The sequence below is a fragment of the Pollicipes pollicipes genome, unplaced genomic scaffold, assembly GCF_011947565.3.
Source record: "Pollicipes pollicipes isolate AB1234 unplaced genomic scaffold, Ppol_2.1 Scaffold_7262;HRSCAF=8765_pilon_pilon_pilon, whole genome shotgun sequence".
Taxonomy (NCBI): domain Eukaryota; kingdom Metazoa; phylum Arthropoda; class Thecostraca; order Pollicipedomorpha; family Pollicipedidae; genus Pollicipes; species Pollicipes pollicipes.
Window position 1 is genome coordinate 18,886,997 of NW_023597055.1, and position 15,303 is coordinate 18,902,299.

The following is a 15,303-nucleotide window of genomic DNA, read 5'->3' on the forward strand; positions in this document are numbered from 1 at the left end:
CCAACTAGCCGATGTCGTATGAATTTGTGGCGAGTATGACGATGTACTTTGTGAGCCTTTGCGGAAATGCTGCTAAAATGGAATGGCGTGCACAGTGAAGACGTACGCACGAGACTTAGTCGCCATTAGAGGGCGGCAGGATCATCGTAAGCCTTCGCACCCATAACGAACAAACTGTTAATAGCAGCTGCTGTACGTGACCCGTGAGCCGAGTGCGGTGATGTACTTGGCAACATTATGTAGCAGGCCATATGGCAATGCACTTCGAGCATATACGGCCTCGTACCCCGTGGTTAAGGAAGGCAGGAGGTTGCATATTCTTCTGATCTGGCCTGCTGTTCTATCAACTCTGTAGTTTTATCAAACAAACTCTACATGAATTAATTTATAGGATTTTTTAGCAGATGAACGCCGGTCTATGCGGGGGAGTTTTGTCTCGTAGGTGGCTAGGTAAGGTAGATATTTTGTAATGGTGGGGCACCATCCAACTTTTACCAAACCTATGGCGTTCACCGTGACGTATGTGGTGATGCACCAGCTTGCTGGACATTTCACTTTCTTTTTCAAGATGTGCATGTTGGTCTTTCTTTCCAGTCAACGTCCATGGGACCAACGCTAGATTTTAAGGAAGTTCGGTGTTCATCCCTCTCCCCAGTACCCGCGCGCTTACGTTGGCGTATTTACTGCTCACGCCAATTGAATTTACTGCATACGGCTTTACGGCTTTACTGCAAATAAGCTCGCATAGCACTTGATCATGTTTGCTGTTTAATTCCACCTGATGGGTTCGCGGATGTGTGCACTTGCCATTAACAATCTATTTGTTGCTGGTAAGAAGTCGCCCGATGTTCACGATGCCGAACTCCAACAGTTGCGCTTGCACGTTTTCGCTCTTAACGCTGAATGCATTTTAGCCGCTAGGTTTATCAACTCGCAATCAGCACATCATTATGCCCCCCCCCCCCCACATTAAATTCCACACCTTGGGCCCCTGGTGATTTGCGCTTATCCCGAACAGTTTTTTCATGATCGGTACGAAGGTAGTCTGATGCCCATGCCGTCCATCTCTACAGCAGTTCTCGCGTAAGCGCTTTTAATAGCCACACAGATTTTATTGCAATGGTTGGCTGCATACGCTTGTAAAGCATGTAATGATATTCGACGTTAAAATTTACGTGGTTGACTCGCTAGCCATGTGCACCTGCCGGTAACAGTTTCTTCATGATTGATGCGAAAAGAGCCAGGTGTTCCGGCCACCATTACTCCTATGATTATGGTATGTGTATTCCATTTCTCATGATATTGCAGTTAATTGGTCGGCGGCATAAGCTTGCAGGCCACACCATCATACTCGTCACTAAATTATACCTCGTCGGTTCGTTCGTCAAATGCACCTACCACTAACAATTTATTCATTGCTTGTGCGAAGATTGATGATGCGCCGGCCGCCCCCGCAGCATTACGCCACCTGGTTAACGACCTCGTCGTATTGAAGTTCGGCACCACTGACGTCACCGCCCTGTGCCTACAAAGCGGATGAATGCCCGACTTCTGGCAAAGCCCGGCATTACACTGTTGCGTGACTGGAAAACATGGCGGAATAAAAGTGATTGAGCTTGTAGAACTAGAAAATGTGGCGGAATAAAAACGATGTGAAGTTTATGAATATAGAAAGAAAAACATCACACATTTCATTTCGAACTTCGGGGTATAAGGGAGGGGTAAGCGTGTTGTCACTACGCGCCAGTGGTGCATGTAACAACCAACACGAACAAATTGGGGGAAACGGATAATGTGGACAATTGGTGGATGTAAATTGGCTTTAGTTTTTTCCACGGGTGAGGCTATGCTATGCTGGCCCCATGGTTATGTTATGCTGTTTTATACTATGCTCAACTCTCATCTAAGACTCGTCTGGCGCACAGCTCTTTAAGGAGCCGTGCGGGAGTGCGAGAGTAGTAGGTTTGCCTGAAATGAACTATCACTGATCATGAAGCCTGCGCCTTTCAGTCGAAATCACTATGCCTAGTGTAAGTCATCCCAGCACTTTGCAGTAGTATAAGAGCGGTCATATTGCTGTAGCCCGAGACCTCTTTAAGAAGGCGTATGGCTGTGGAGTCCAATCAGACTAAGGCTGCGGGCTGCTGAGTTCATGAGCGGTCGTTGGATACGTGGAAGTCGGTTCCATTAATCCACAGTTCAGATAACACGTATTCCATTCGCTCTCGTCATCTGTTCTCAAAAATGAGCGAGAACCACGCGACTAAAATCGTTGCGGGCTTGGCAGCTCGCGAGTGAATGCCACGGCACCTGCCTGAGGAGGACAGGGGAGGGGAGCGGCTGTCGCACCTTTCTCGAGCTGTCGCGATGGCGCTGGGGACATATGGGCGGCGCAATGTGCAGGACTCGAACCGAAAATTTCATCGTTTTCCTCTCGTGGGGTCAGGTGAGCCGTTGCCGCTAGACGAGAAGAATCGCTGTCATGCCTCCCAAGGTTTCGCTTGACTGAACCACCGCAAAATACCGAAGATTCTTTGAGTAAAAGCCAACCACACGAGTATTTATGCCTCGTTTTTATGGAGTGGTGTCGCTTGTTCGTGCCTTCATTGGTATATTGTTATCCAAAACGTGCTGTCGTGCTGTGGTAAGCCATTGTAGGGATCTTTACAATTCATTTCATCCACAGTGTGCGCGTTTTTGTGATGCGTGTTGTAAAGGGTTTTGCTACATAAGACTTATGCTCTATACACACAGATTTTGTAAGCGTGTCAAACGTGGATACAAAATCCCAGAACACTAACAGCGCATATTCTTATGTCATGCTTCTGCTGAATGCGTCATCCGTTTCTATGGCTGTGATTGCCGCAAACGAAATCTGCAATTATTAACTGCTGCTTTCTTATACGTCTGAATGTTTGAGATGATTTGAGCAACCGTTTGGACATAAGGTAAAACTTACAGTTTGGTGTATAAGCCGTCTTGGATCCCGACTTGAGCACCTTTGAGTATGTACAGTCTGATGTGTCCGTTTTTTCTTCATGACGTCACCGGCTTTTGACGCACGTAGGACGCGCATAAGACAGCGAGTATGAACATACCATTACAGCCTGTTTAGAAGCCAACCTTTGGCCTCATGGTCTCACAAGCAAGTCGCTCTGATTTTATTCCGCCAGCCATCGCCCCAGTTTCGCACTCTTTCCCTACCCGGCCTCTCTGTGTCGCGCGTCATGAGAACAATTGGTTTCCACCAGCCCCATATCAAGACTGACAGCGCGGATTTACAAAATACAGATCGTCCTGCGCTAGAACGAATCCAAGTTATCTGTGTGGACCGTGCGTCTTATGTTAATTTATTTAATTCAGATCGGATCCAACCTCCCCTATACTTTCAAATCCGTATTTCCCATGTTTCCATCCACGTTGATTTCCGTTCATTTGGGATTTCCGGCCGCGGGTGCCCACAGCCAGTGATCCTTTCTTGAGGTACCTCGGCGCTATTACACGCACAATATTCTCCACTTTCTTGAGACACTTCGGCGCTACTGCACGCACCATATTCTCCACCTGAGCCGTAGACAGCTGGCCACGTCTTCACACCCGTAGGTCTCCCGGTAGCAGTAGGCCACCCGTAGGTCACCCGTAGGTCACCCGTAGGTCACACCCGTAGCTCACCCGCAGTTCCCCCGATAGCAGTGCCTGGCCTTGGTTTCTGCCGGTCGATCGACGCTCACGTTCTCTTAAACGGTCTACGATTGATGCCTCCGAGCCGACCATGCTCCATGTGCTGGTGGGTGGTCATGAAACCAGTGATGCTATCACTGAGGAAGAAGCTGAACACTGCAACAGTAGGAAAGGCGTGACATGTTCAATTAGAATTCGGTAGATCTGATGGATTTGCTTTAACTTATCGGCAAATTTTATGTTTATTTCCTTGCTTGATTAATCGCGCAGACGCCGTCTTTTGCAACATGACTCTGAAGATTTCGTGACGGTTTGAGCGCACGAAAGATAGTGAATGTTCCAGTGGTGGTAGTTGTTCGGCACAATAATAGGTCGCGTAAACGATGACAACTGTTGTCGCGTAGGATCACGAATGCTTTCTTCGGAACTGGGGGGGGGGGGGGGGGCGGGGGGCTCTAAATTGTAGCGCAGGGCTGGTTTGGACAATAATAGAAAAAATCGAGTCATTTGGTGACAAAAGTAACAACAAGCTGCTTTCGACGGCACTTTACTTTTTCATGGTGGCACAATGAGGCACTCGCGAATCTCTTGTAATACTACACATTACATCAGGTTCAACATCAACTACATTTGTACCTCAAACACCTTCGCTTCTACATTTTTACGTCAGGCATCTTTTCTTTACGTCTTGACATCGCTCTGTACTGCACCACACCATTGCCTATGGTGCAAAGCTAATTTTTTCTCAAATGATCGCTTGGTCACGTTTCGCCGCAGCAACTCGTAGTGGCACCGCCAGTCTGCAATAAAGTGCAGACTCGACACCCGGCGTAGATAGTGAGAGCCACCGTGCGCCGACAGCGAACACGAATTCTGGCGTGCTTGACAGCATGGACACCCAGGATACAGACAAGTTTCTGGCCGTGGTATGCTTGCGCCACATATGGGCCTTCCGTGACGGGCTGCTAATCCTGGACATGGCTGACTCCGTGTTCAGAATGGGTCACTGGGGACATGTCTGTCCAATTGCGGATTGTGGTGTAAATAATCGGAGGAGGCGGGGGGGGGGGGGGGGATGCCACTACTGACATTTCTGTGGCTGTCCGGGTGTGGGATATCCGGAATAAAGCTGTCTCTGCGTCGTTTATGGCGCGGGTCCGCTCTACCCACCACACAGGTTCATCCCCGTGCCGTGATCGCTGTGTATATTTATGGTTGATGCGAGCTTAATTCTGCGCTGGTCCCGTTTTATGGTCAGGCTTCGCGAATGAATATCTCAGAAATGAGGCGGATGAGGTTAGGTTAAATGCATGCTTATAGGCGTCGAATTTGCTGTCTGTCATTCATTTTCCAGAGACGTCTCGTCACCAGTAACCTGGGACGAATCTCCCGCGCTCTCCTCCCGGCAGTACAAGGCGTAATGGAAAACGGACGAACACAGAACTGTCAGCGGGCACAGTTTTATCCGATGTACCAGACAAACCTGCCCTCAACGACGGTTCTCCTCAGCCCATCATCAGAGCCATGGTGAAGTGATCATGACCACCATCACCATGGTGATTCACTGATTCGTCCGGCTTCGTCGGACACGTGTCCGTGTCGCTGCGCTATCAGCCGCGAGCCAGGTGCTCGTCCGCCCACTTCCGGCATGGCACGGCTCTCTCTCGACAGCTCTGCGATGACTTCTGCTCGGCGTCGCTGACCTCTGACCTCAAGCGCTGCGCAGACATCGACCCAGCCAATAGCAGGCCTACTCGCGGGGGGCGAAACGCGAACGAATGGTGCGCCCCTGCACGTGTTGAATGGTGGCCCGATTTCGCATTCTCCGCGCAAGTTCACTGAACTTTATTGGACCTCGCGTCCTTCCGGCGGCGCGTGCGCACGTCACGCACAGATAGAGTGCGACTGATGCACTCTCGATAGCCTCGATTGCAGGGCTGCTCGACCTGCGCGGCCGCTGTGTCGCGCAGGGCCGTTCGACCCTCGGTCGCCTACGTCGGACGGGCCGGTCAATGTCCGTGGAACAGGCACGCCTCAGTCGCGTAGAGAGGCGGGGGGGGGGGGGGGGAGGGGGAGCAGGTGCTAGTGGTCGAAGTGGGGGAATCGGGTGGGCGTTGCACGCTGCAACGGTCAGTCACTCACAGCGGGGCGTCCGAAGTGTGGAGGGAGGGGGAGAGGGGCTGCCGGGGAGAGGGGCAGGTAGGGGGAGGAGGGCAGATAGAAAGGGGGGGGGGCAGACTGGGCGAGGGGGCAGGCATCAACAAGGGAACTGCCAGACGCCATGCCATCGTTACAGAGCGTTCCTGGTTCTGATGCCAGGAATGACCAAGAAATCAGCGTGGAATCAAGCCACGGATCCAATAAGAACCAGGATCCAGCACGGAATAAAACTAAGAAAACCGACTGGAACCAAGATGTAGTCCGACACAGAGCCGAGAAGTCCAATAGAAACCAAGAGCCAGTCTGGAATATACACGGGAATCCAACAAAAATGAAAAGTTGACGGCAAGCTACGGCAAGGGATCCCGCAAGAAACAAGATTCCCGCGTCTGACCACAGACCCATCAAGCACCACGATTCAGCTTGGCATTATGCTCATGAATCCACCAAGAACCAAGCGCCGACACAGTTTTGCGTCAAGGGAACTAGCAGGATCCACCATCATGCCTAGAATTTTTGTGAGGAGCCATTGTTCGCTCACACTGCGCACTCTTCACAGACCCCGGAACTTGGGTGTGACTTCCAGGGTATAATCCATGAGATCAGGCTCGCATTCAAGGGGATGGGGTTATCAGAGAGCTTACCCCCTTATCAAAATTGGGGTGTTTAAACATGCATGCAAATGAATGTCGACAATAAATAATCACAGAGCACACGTGCGAATAAGCAGATTGTGCACCGTTTGAAAAATTGCCGTGCGTATGCACCATGCCAAATATGTTTGTTTTTTTCATTTTTGCTCACCATTGCAAAACTCTGCATCATCGTAACATGATTGGTTGGCTTATATGCTTTTACTTTGTGTTTGGCGAACAAAGACGTTCTGCGTAAATTATCATGGCACCGGTGCGTGGTGAGTTGTGAATTTAGAGAGAAAACCGTTAAGATCATAAAAAGGCAGCGTGGAAAACCTTACGGACCCTCAAATTGGGTCCGTATGTTCAAGGCAGGAGTTACGCCTTACAACGGACGTAAGGGTTCGTTGAGATACTGTACTGAAATAACGCTGATCAATGGAAATGCGCACAGAACTAGCATGCCAAAAGCCAGAGCGTTTCAAGGCTGCATGTATATTAAAGGGGGTGTCCCACCTTTGGAGTTTGTTTCAAAAGCATACATTAGTGAAACCTCAGGACTAGTCGCGTCTAATAAAAGCACTGGGCACTGCCCCTGCAGCACCGTCAAGACAATTAGGATATCAATTTGCATATGTTTCTAGGCTGACTTATGCCATGTGGCGCTTTGTGACAACACTACCCTTCTTCCCTGCAGTCGCAACCACCGCTGCCATGACAGCCACCGTGCGCACCTCTTTTGGTGTGAATTAAAAAGCTTGTGACTGGTACAGCGAACAGGGGCCTGTTACCGAGAAATTGGATGGTTGAAGTTTGAACCTGGGCGTCACATGGATTATGTGATATTCCCATTCCCAAAGTCAAAGTCTGCCTCGAAAAAATCCCTTTGGTAAACGCCGTCTAGGTGGGACACCAAGGCCGTAGTATGGCGCTACGTTGAAGTCGCGGGATAATAGCTTCATGTTTGCATGTTTTTTGGTGTAAAAGGAGCGTTTTGATCTTTCATAGCATTTATTACGCAAACATTTTGACAACATCATGGAACAAGCAAGGCAAATGAAATGTATTGTTTTCAAAGTGGTGAACATAGAGTTCAATGAAATTTTTCTCGCAGAGTTAGAAACTTCAGTGCGGAGCTATTCAGAACGATTTCGAGAAAAATGGTATTGCTGATCAGATCGTGTGCGTCTGATTCGACAATAAGTGTAAAGTGTTAAAAAGATGGGATCTCCCTTTGCGCTGTGCGTCCGGGAAGCAAGACGACCCAGGATCGATTCCCATGGTCCCCACCCCTCCTGTCAGGGTGAGAAGCGGGCGGTTCCATAAAGTTTTAGCAGCCTGGTGCGTGGCAAAGACCTCAAGTGCATGGTAGACACCTTATCGTAGTTTCTCAATGCAAAAGGCGCAGTATTCTCCGTAACGAAGACAGCCAGCTCCCTTGATCATGATGAATACGATCGTGAAAAATAAAAGATCACCGCACGTCACAGTCACGCATTCTTTGAAGGAGGATTTCCGACGCTAAATGCTGCTCATTTCGACTACCGGCTGAGGTATCGTGGGGATATACTTTGTGAACTGCCACGAATTGGGTCGTGAAAAACGGGGTCAGTCACGAACGGGCTCGGGGTTGCCGAAAGTAGGGGTCGGAAAGACCGGTGAGGCTGCCGGCCCACTGATGGACAAAGCAATATAAACCTTGTGGTTTTACACGAAAAGGAACGGGAAAAAACATTTTCTCCCCATATACTGATGGCAACTATTGTTGTGGCTTGTCACGCAATGCATTATCTTCTTCACTAGTCAAGTCATTTCATAACTTCATACATATATACATACATATACATTAGTCATTCATTATCATAACTTCATTAGTCAAGTTCCCTTTTCTGGAAATCTGGCTCTTCGGGTACATTAACGTTGTGTTCTGCATGCAAAGGGACTCCATGAGTCGGTGCAACGTGCAATGCCGCTTCGAGTGGTGCTTTTATGGTGGACAGGGCCCCGAAAGGAGATCGAATGGATTTTTGAGCAAGTTTTGGAGCATGCCTGCGTTTTAGTGCCACCGCAAATGAACCCAAGCCCTTTGCAGCGAAGGCAGTCCGCATTTTCGTTCACGATCTGGCCGCTTCACCCACTTAGCTATGTTGGACGCGTGCTGAAGCTGTTCATTCTGGAGAAATGTCGCCGTCGTTTGATCTACGTGAATGAAATCCAGAAACGGACGTTCATATTTCAACTGTCGGTATATATTTCTCAACCGGGCTGCATTCACACCTGCTGAGCGAAAACCTCGGGTGCTACCACACACACTTAGTTGTTGCTGTCAGTCAGTAAGGTTTATATTTGTTATTGTAAGTCGAATTGAAATTTGATCAAGAGTGCTTATCGTTTACAATGCACACACACACACACACACACACACACACACACACACACACACACACACACACACACACACACACACACACACACACACACACACACACACACACACACACACACACACACACACACACACACACACACACACACACACACACACACACACACACACACACACACACACACACACACACACACACACACACACACACACACACACACACACACACACACACACACACACACACACACACACACACACACACACACACACACACACACACACACACACACACACACACACACACACACACCACACACACACACACACACACACACACACACACCACACACACACACACACACACACACACACACACACACACACACACACACACACACACACACACACACACACACACACACACACACACACACACACACACACACCACACACACACACACACACACACACACACACACACACACACACACACACACACACACACACACACACACACACACACACACACACACACACACACACACACCACACACACACACACACACACACACACACACACACACACACACACACACACACACACACACACACACACACACACACACACACACACACACACACACACACACACACACCACACACACACACACACACACACACACACACACACACACGCACACACGCACACACACACACACACACACACACACACACACACACACACATATATATATATATATATATATATATATATATATATATATATATATATATATATATATATGTATGCTATGCATATATATTATGATGCATATGCATAATCATGTATATAATTGCATATGATGCTTTCATATAAATGACTATGTAAATGACGCGAACAGTTGCCCATCGCAAAAGCCCTAATTCGCACTATTTGCTGAATACGGTAAGATACCCGTTGTTTTCAAAACTGACACATGACACAACAACATGTGCTCAGTAAGGATAGATATCAATCAGTGACAAGGTCTAGCGTTTGCGAGTAAAGCGATGACAGCCAGGAACCAGAAAAGGACGTTTTGTGAGTGAACCAATGGAAACCAGGATCCCGGGCATGGTGATTGTAGAAGGACAATGGGATCTAAGAACGTGGACCGGTGGCTCTTGTTTTGCGAAGAGTCAGTGGAAATTAGGAACCAGCTTTTGGTATCAGGGACATCACTGTTTGGCATTGGATGGACGGCGTGGTATTAAGCCGGCAGCGACAGCTTGATGGTGGGTCCGTGACCTTGGCTTTCCCTTGCATTGCAGGTTTCAAAAATGCGTCAAAATCGGCATGGAGAAGAAGTGGGTGATGTCAGAAGAAGAGAGGCAGCACCAGGATAAGGTAGGTGCAGCAACAATTTGTTCTAGTTGCAATATCATCGTCTTTATGGCATCGGACATGGCGTCGGAGATGCGGGCTGGAGGTTCTTGCTTTCCTTAGAAACGTAAGGAGACCCACAATTTCAGATACATAGCTTCAGATCTAAGCTTCAGATATACAGCTTCAGACCCACGGCTCCAGATCCACAGTTCCAAGTCCACAGCTTCAAAACCACGGCTTCAGGTCCACAGCTTCAGATCCACTGATGCATATCCTCCGGACACGGCGTCTGACGCCTGACGGCTAAAATGGCGTCGCGTAGAACATCGATTTTCTACATTTTCTCTACGTTTTCCCCGTGGTCCGTGAGACGCAACGTGGCACCTCATGCCGCCAGATAGGGGTCGTCACTGACTTAATCAATTCGTGAATCAGGGATAAACCCATGAGATAATTGGGATTGACTGAACCGGGTCTGAAAACTTACAGATTACACTGAACAAGATTAACAGTTATCTCAGTCAAAACGGGTGACATCGGTTTCATGACTGGAGCGTCATGTTGAGAAGTGGGAGTGGTACTGTCAACTAAAATTTCCCTTTTCGAGCATACTGAAGTGGGATGCAATGCGGCGAATCGACAGATACTGTTGCGGGCAATACTTTTTATGTTCGAGGGGACATTATTTGTCAGGTTTACACAGCGTAAATTGACGGGCGGGTTTGGTTTACATTGGTGCATGGGGATAGATTAGATCTTTAAAATGTGATGCACGAAAAGCCGTAGCAATCCATGGCTTTCAAGATCTCCAGAGCACTGAGTTCCAAAGTTTTTGGATTACATTCGCTACTTATGACGGTGGACAATTACATCCTGGCCCAACGGGTGTCCGGACTCAAGGCCAATCTCATCTTTTCTTACCAAATCCAAAATACGTTGCATAGCCGATCCAGGGCTGCGGCTAAGATTCAAACACCGCGTTGTGAGGGCAGGGACGTTGTCGTGAGGGGGGGGGGGGTCCCCACCGCTTGGTACCAAAGCAGCGCTTTGACTCCTCAGGATAACCAGTTTTGATCCCCCGATCACCGTCTACCCGCCCCCCCCCCCCGCTCCCCGCCCCAGACATGCGTGTAACCGTCGCTGGGGTTGGGGTAGGGTCCGTACCCCAGCAATCGTGTTGTAACCCAGCAAATTGACTATTTTTGTGTTTTGGCCATGTGAAATGGCACCAAAGCGGAAATGGACCCCCGTTGCATGTAAGGTGTGGCTACGCCAACGCCCTCAGGGAAAGTCCGTGGGTATCCTGCATGCGGAGTAGCTTTTAGGGCTGCCTTGTATGGATAAAAAAGAACCAACAGATTATCAAACGTCAGTGGAAAATTGGCCGTCATAAGCTAGCATGGTCTGTGCACACAGGCGCAGCCAGGGGAGGGGGCACCCCTGTCCCGTCTTGGGTAAAATTCTTTGCGTTTAGTACCATAGATGACTTCTGAGAGAAAGACGAAAATCGGCGTGATGAGTTTCCACTAAGTACAGACCCCTGCGAAAAAATCCCTGTCTGCCCCTTGTCTTGGTATCTGCGCATGCGCGCGCGCGCGTGGCAGAAGCTAGCGAGCGTAACGACGGCGCTCCTCGTTCCATATCGCCATCTGACCGGTTGCAGCTGCGGAAGGAGAGGAAGCGCCAGCGGCTGGAGGAGGCGGACGGCCGGCGGGCTGAATGTCCCAAGCCGCCGTCCCCGATGGAGGCGCACAGGAAGAGCCGCCACCTCTTCCTCTCCGAGCAGGAGGTCAAGGAGATCGACATGCTGGTCAAGAAGTTTTACGAGTCGTGAGTACGCGTGGGCCGCTGTTTATGTATGCGTTTTTGGCTTTGGAGAAAAAGTGGTGATGCGCTGGAGTGAAAGAGTCGAGACGTAGTAAGGCAGCGGCTGAAAGCCATTGTCATTGATCCGTACGTCTCTGGGTGGCATTGCTGCCGTACCTCCATGCATGGCATGAGCTGGCTTGCATGGCTGAGTAACGAAGAAAAACGTTTTTATGCTGGAAATGTCGAGCATTTTGTGCCCGCACGCTTTGGGCTGACAGCGTAGTTATCTGCTCGATACAATTTCTGAGATCACGTTAATTACCAACCTTGGTAAATAGAAGGTCGTTCCCATGACGACATCAGTTGCGCTCACGATGGACCACTCACTTTAGGTCTTTTGCGCCGTCTTACAATTATGAGGAGACTCGCTACGTGTGCAGCCACACATATTCTGAAGCAGGCGGTGAGCTGTATGATCCTCCTCCGTCACCAGTGTTGGACTCATATTAAACTCTCTGCCACCACAGGTATGTTTTTTCATCTTTCGATAAATCCCACCTCTAAGCTTATTGCTAAAAGGATGGCTTAACACCGCGAGTTTCTAAAACACCGCCAACAAAGCAAAAACACAAAAAAATGTGAGGCCAGCCGGCCATAACGCTAGGCCAGCACCAGCGCCAGCCTAACGCGGAGCAAGCAGAATGTCAGAAGTCAGTAAGCAGAAGCAGAATGTCGCCTTTGTTCGGCACTGGCGTGAGGCGATGTCGTAGGACCTTTCCGTGCGCTCTTCGCGTGGACCCATCAGGCGATGTGGAGCGGCGACACTGACCGCTGCCCGGCCGTTCAGGGGAGGACATAACCGGAGGGCCGCCATTCAGGGAAGGACCCGACCGGAGGGTCGAAGACCGGGTGCTCGAACAAACGGATATAGTCGTTTCGAGCCCGAATTACGCCTATTAATGCCTGGAACTAGTCAAAATGTGACATAATGTACAACGTCTGAACAGTCAGACCTTGAGATGTGCAGGCGCAGTAGTCAGCATATCCATTTGCAGCTGCCTCCTCGTCTACCTCCGACCTCCTTACTCACCTCCCTCCTTGTCACCTCCACCAAGCTGGTGCCAATTCGTCCTACCGGAAGTAGCAGTTATCCATCCACCACGAGCAACACGACCGTTTCTGATGGCAATGCGTCTCGTCGTCAAGCGCCAGTCAGTGATCCAGCGCGGGGCTGATTGATTTTCTACTGGACGTGAAGAAAGCCGCAGGCTCCTCAGGTCGTCAACGGCTACCGATAAGCTCGACCACCACCGACAGATATCGATAGGCTCAGCCTCTGAATTCTCGGTCCGAGCTCTGAGTCCAAGGCTGGATGCGTGTGATTGCAGTCGCCCGGCAACATCCGGCTTGCCGGCTCGGCCTGGCAGGATTACGCAGGTCAGGTGTAGCGCGAGCGCGTTTCGTTAAGTACCTCCCTGATGGAAGAGTTTCACTTCGCAGTGGGGTTGCTGTGCAATGAGGTTAGAGCATGTCCTGCAAATAGCACATCTGTTCGTGTTTCCGACTACCCCGAGAACAGCGTGTAGCATCAAGACATCCCAAGCTCTCATCCCAAACCCTCGACATAGCGCCGCCCTGTCCCACCCCGCGCCACCGTCACCAGCATCGCTCACGCTGCGGGCGCGGCGCGGTTCGCGCGCGCGACCGGCACATACTTCGCCGGCTCTGGAGCTGCGGCGCGGCGTCAGCGCGCCACCACCAGGTCCAGCGTTCAGGGCCGGCGTGAGCGAGCCTGGCAAGGCCAGCGGCCGGCTTTTCAGCTCAGCGGCCGACTATCGGCGCGCCGTTGGGCTTAACGCGGGACCGGGTGGCGGACAGAACGGAAGTCTGCAGTCTGGAGGAGTCTGGGGTAGACTGGAGCGGCGCCGCGGCGGACCGGGCGTCCGGTCCAGTCTGTGGGGACGTCTGGTCAGGCTGGCGGGGAAGCGATATGGTGTCGCCTCGCAGTCTGGCCATGGTGTCGCCTCGCAGTCTGGACATGGTGTCACCTCAAAGTCTGAACATGGTGTCGCCTCGCAGTCTGGACATGGTGTCACCTCGCAGTCTGGACATGGTGTCGCCTCGCAGTCTGGACATGGTGTCGCCTCGCAGTCTGGACTTGGTGTCACCTCGCAGTCTGGACATGGTGTCGCCTCGCAGTCTGGACTTGATGTCACCTCGCAGTCTGGACATGGTGTCGCCTCGCAGTCTGGACTTGGTGTCACCTCGCAGTCTGGACATGGTGTTGCCTCGCAGTCTGGACATGGTGTCGCCTCACAGTCTGGCCGTGGTGTCACCTCGCAGTCTGGCCGCGGTGTCGCCTCGCAGTCTGGACTTGGTGTCACCTCGCAGTCTGGACATGGTGTCGCCTCGCAGTCTGGTCTTGGTGTCCCCTCGCGGTCTGGTCGTTGCCTCTCAGCCTGGTCGTGTTCGCCGCCGACAGCCAGTGCCGTCGTGTTGGTGCCGACGTCAGCTGGGCCGCGTGGTCTTGCTCGCTGCGACGGGCCTCGACCCTCGTGCGGCCGTGACGTCACGCTGTGACGTAAGTCCGGCCGGGCCGACGGCGGGCCGGGCACGTGTCAGCCGGTCGCGTGTGCTCCAGAGTCGGCGACCGGAAGCCGGGTGCATTAGACTCGCGGCGTCGGCAGTGTGCGGGCTTAGCAGCGAATTAGAAAAGCATGCAAGTGTCGGGCAGACTTGGGGATGGGGCGACGCACAGGGGCGCGGACAGGGTTTTTACGGCGGGGCGGCTGAGGGGCGGAGAGAGAAGGCACCACGCCGATTTCTAACTTTCTGCCAGGGGCCGTCTATGATGGAAAAGGAAAATGCGGATCTAAGAAGGGCGATTCCGGGCTCCCTTGGCTGCTCCCGTGGTGGCGGATTATGGGAAAAGTCACAATATACTCCCGTGGTCATTGAAGTATGTTTTGGGCTCTTCTATGCCATATGACAACGCTCGCGTGATCGTTTCGTTTAACCAGCGCCCCATAACATATTTAAGACCGGTGAGTTCGAGCGAACTCATAATACCAAAAAGAAAGACAGGAGCAAAGTTCTTTATTGGCGTTATAAAGACGGGTGGCCACGCCAAACTGTATCAGAAGTCCATTAGTCGTGATTGGTGCGTTACGCAGGCGACGTTGGAGACAGATGGCCTCATTTTCATTGCATATCGGCGTTGCCAGGCGACGTGGCTTGGAGCGCGGAAGTTCAGCGGCCGAGAG

General features: G+C 51.0%; 1 protein-coding gene across 1 annotated transcript in view; it reads left to right on the forward strand.

The window, feature by feature from the left end:
* Window positions 1–15,303, forward strand: part of LOC119113860 (vitamin D3 receptor) — a 117,506-nt gene that overhangs the window by 33,352 nt on the left and 68,851 nt on the right. The window contains exons 3-4 of the mRNA XM_037238091.1: window positions 10,177–10,252; window positions 11,895–12,061. Coding sequence (XP_037093986.1) covers window positions 10,177–10,252; window positions 11,895–12,061 — 243 coding nt within the window. The remainder of the gene's footprint in view (window positions 1–10,176; window positions 10,253–11,894; window positions 12,062–15,303) is intronic.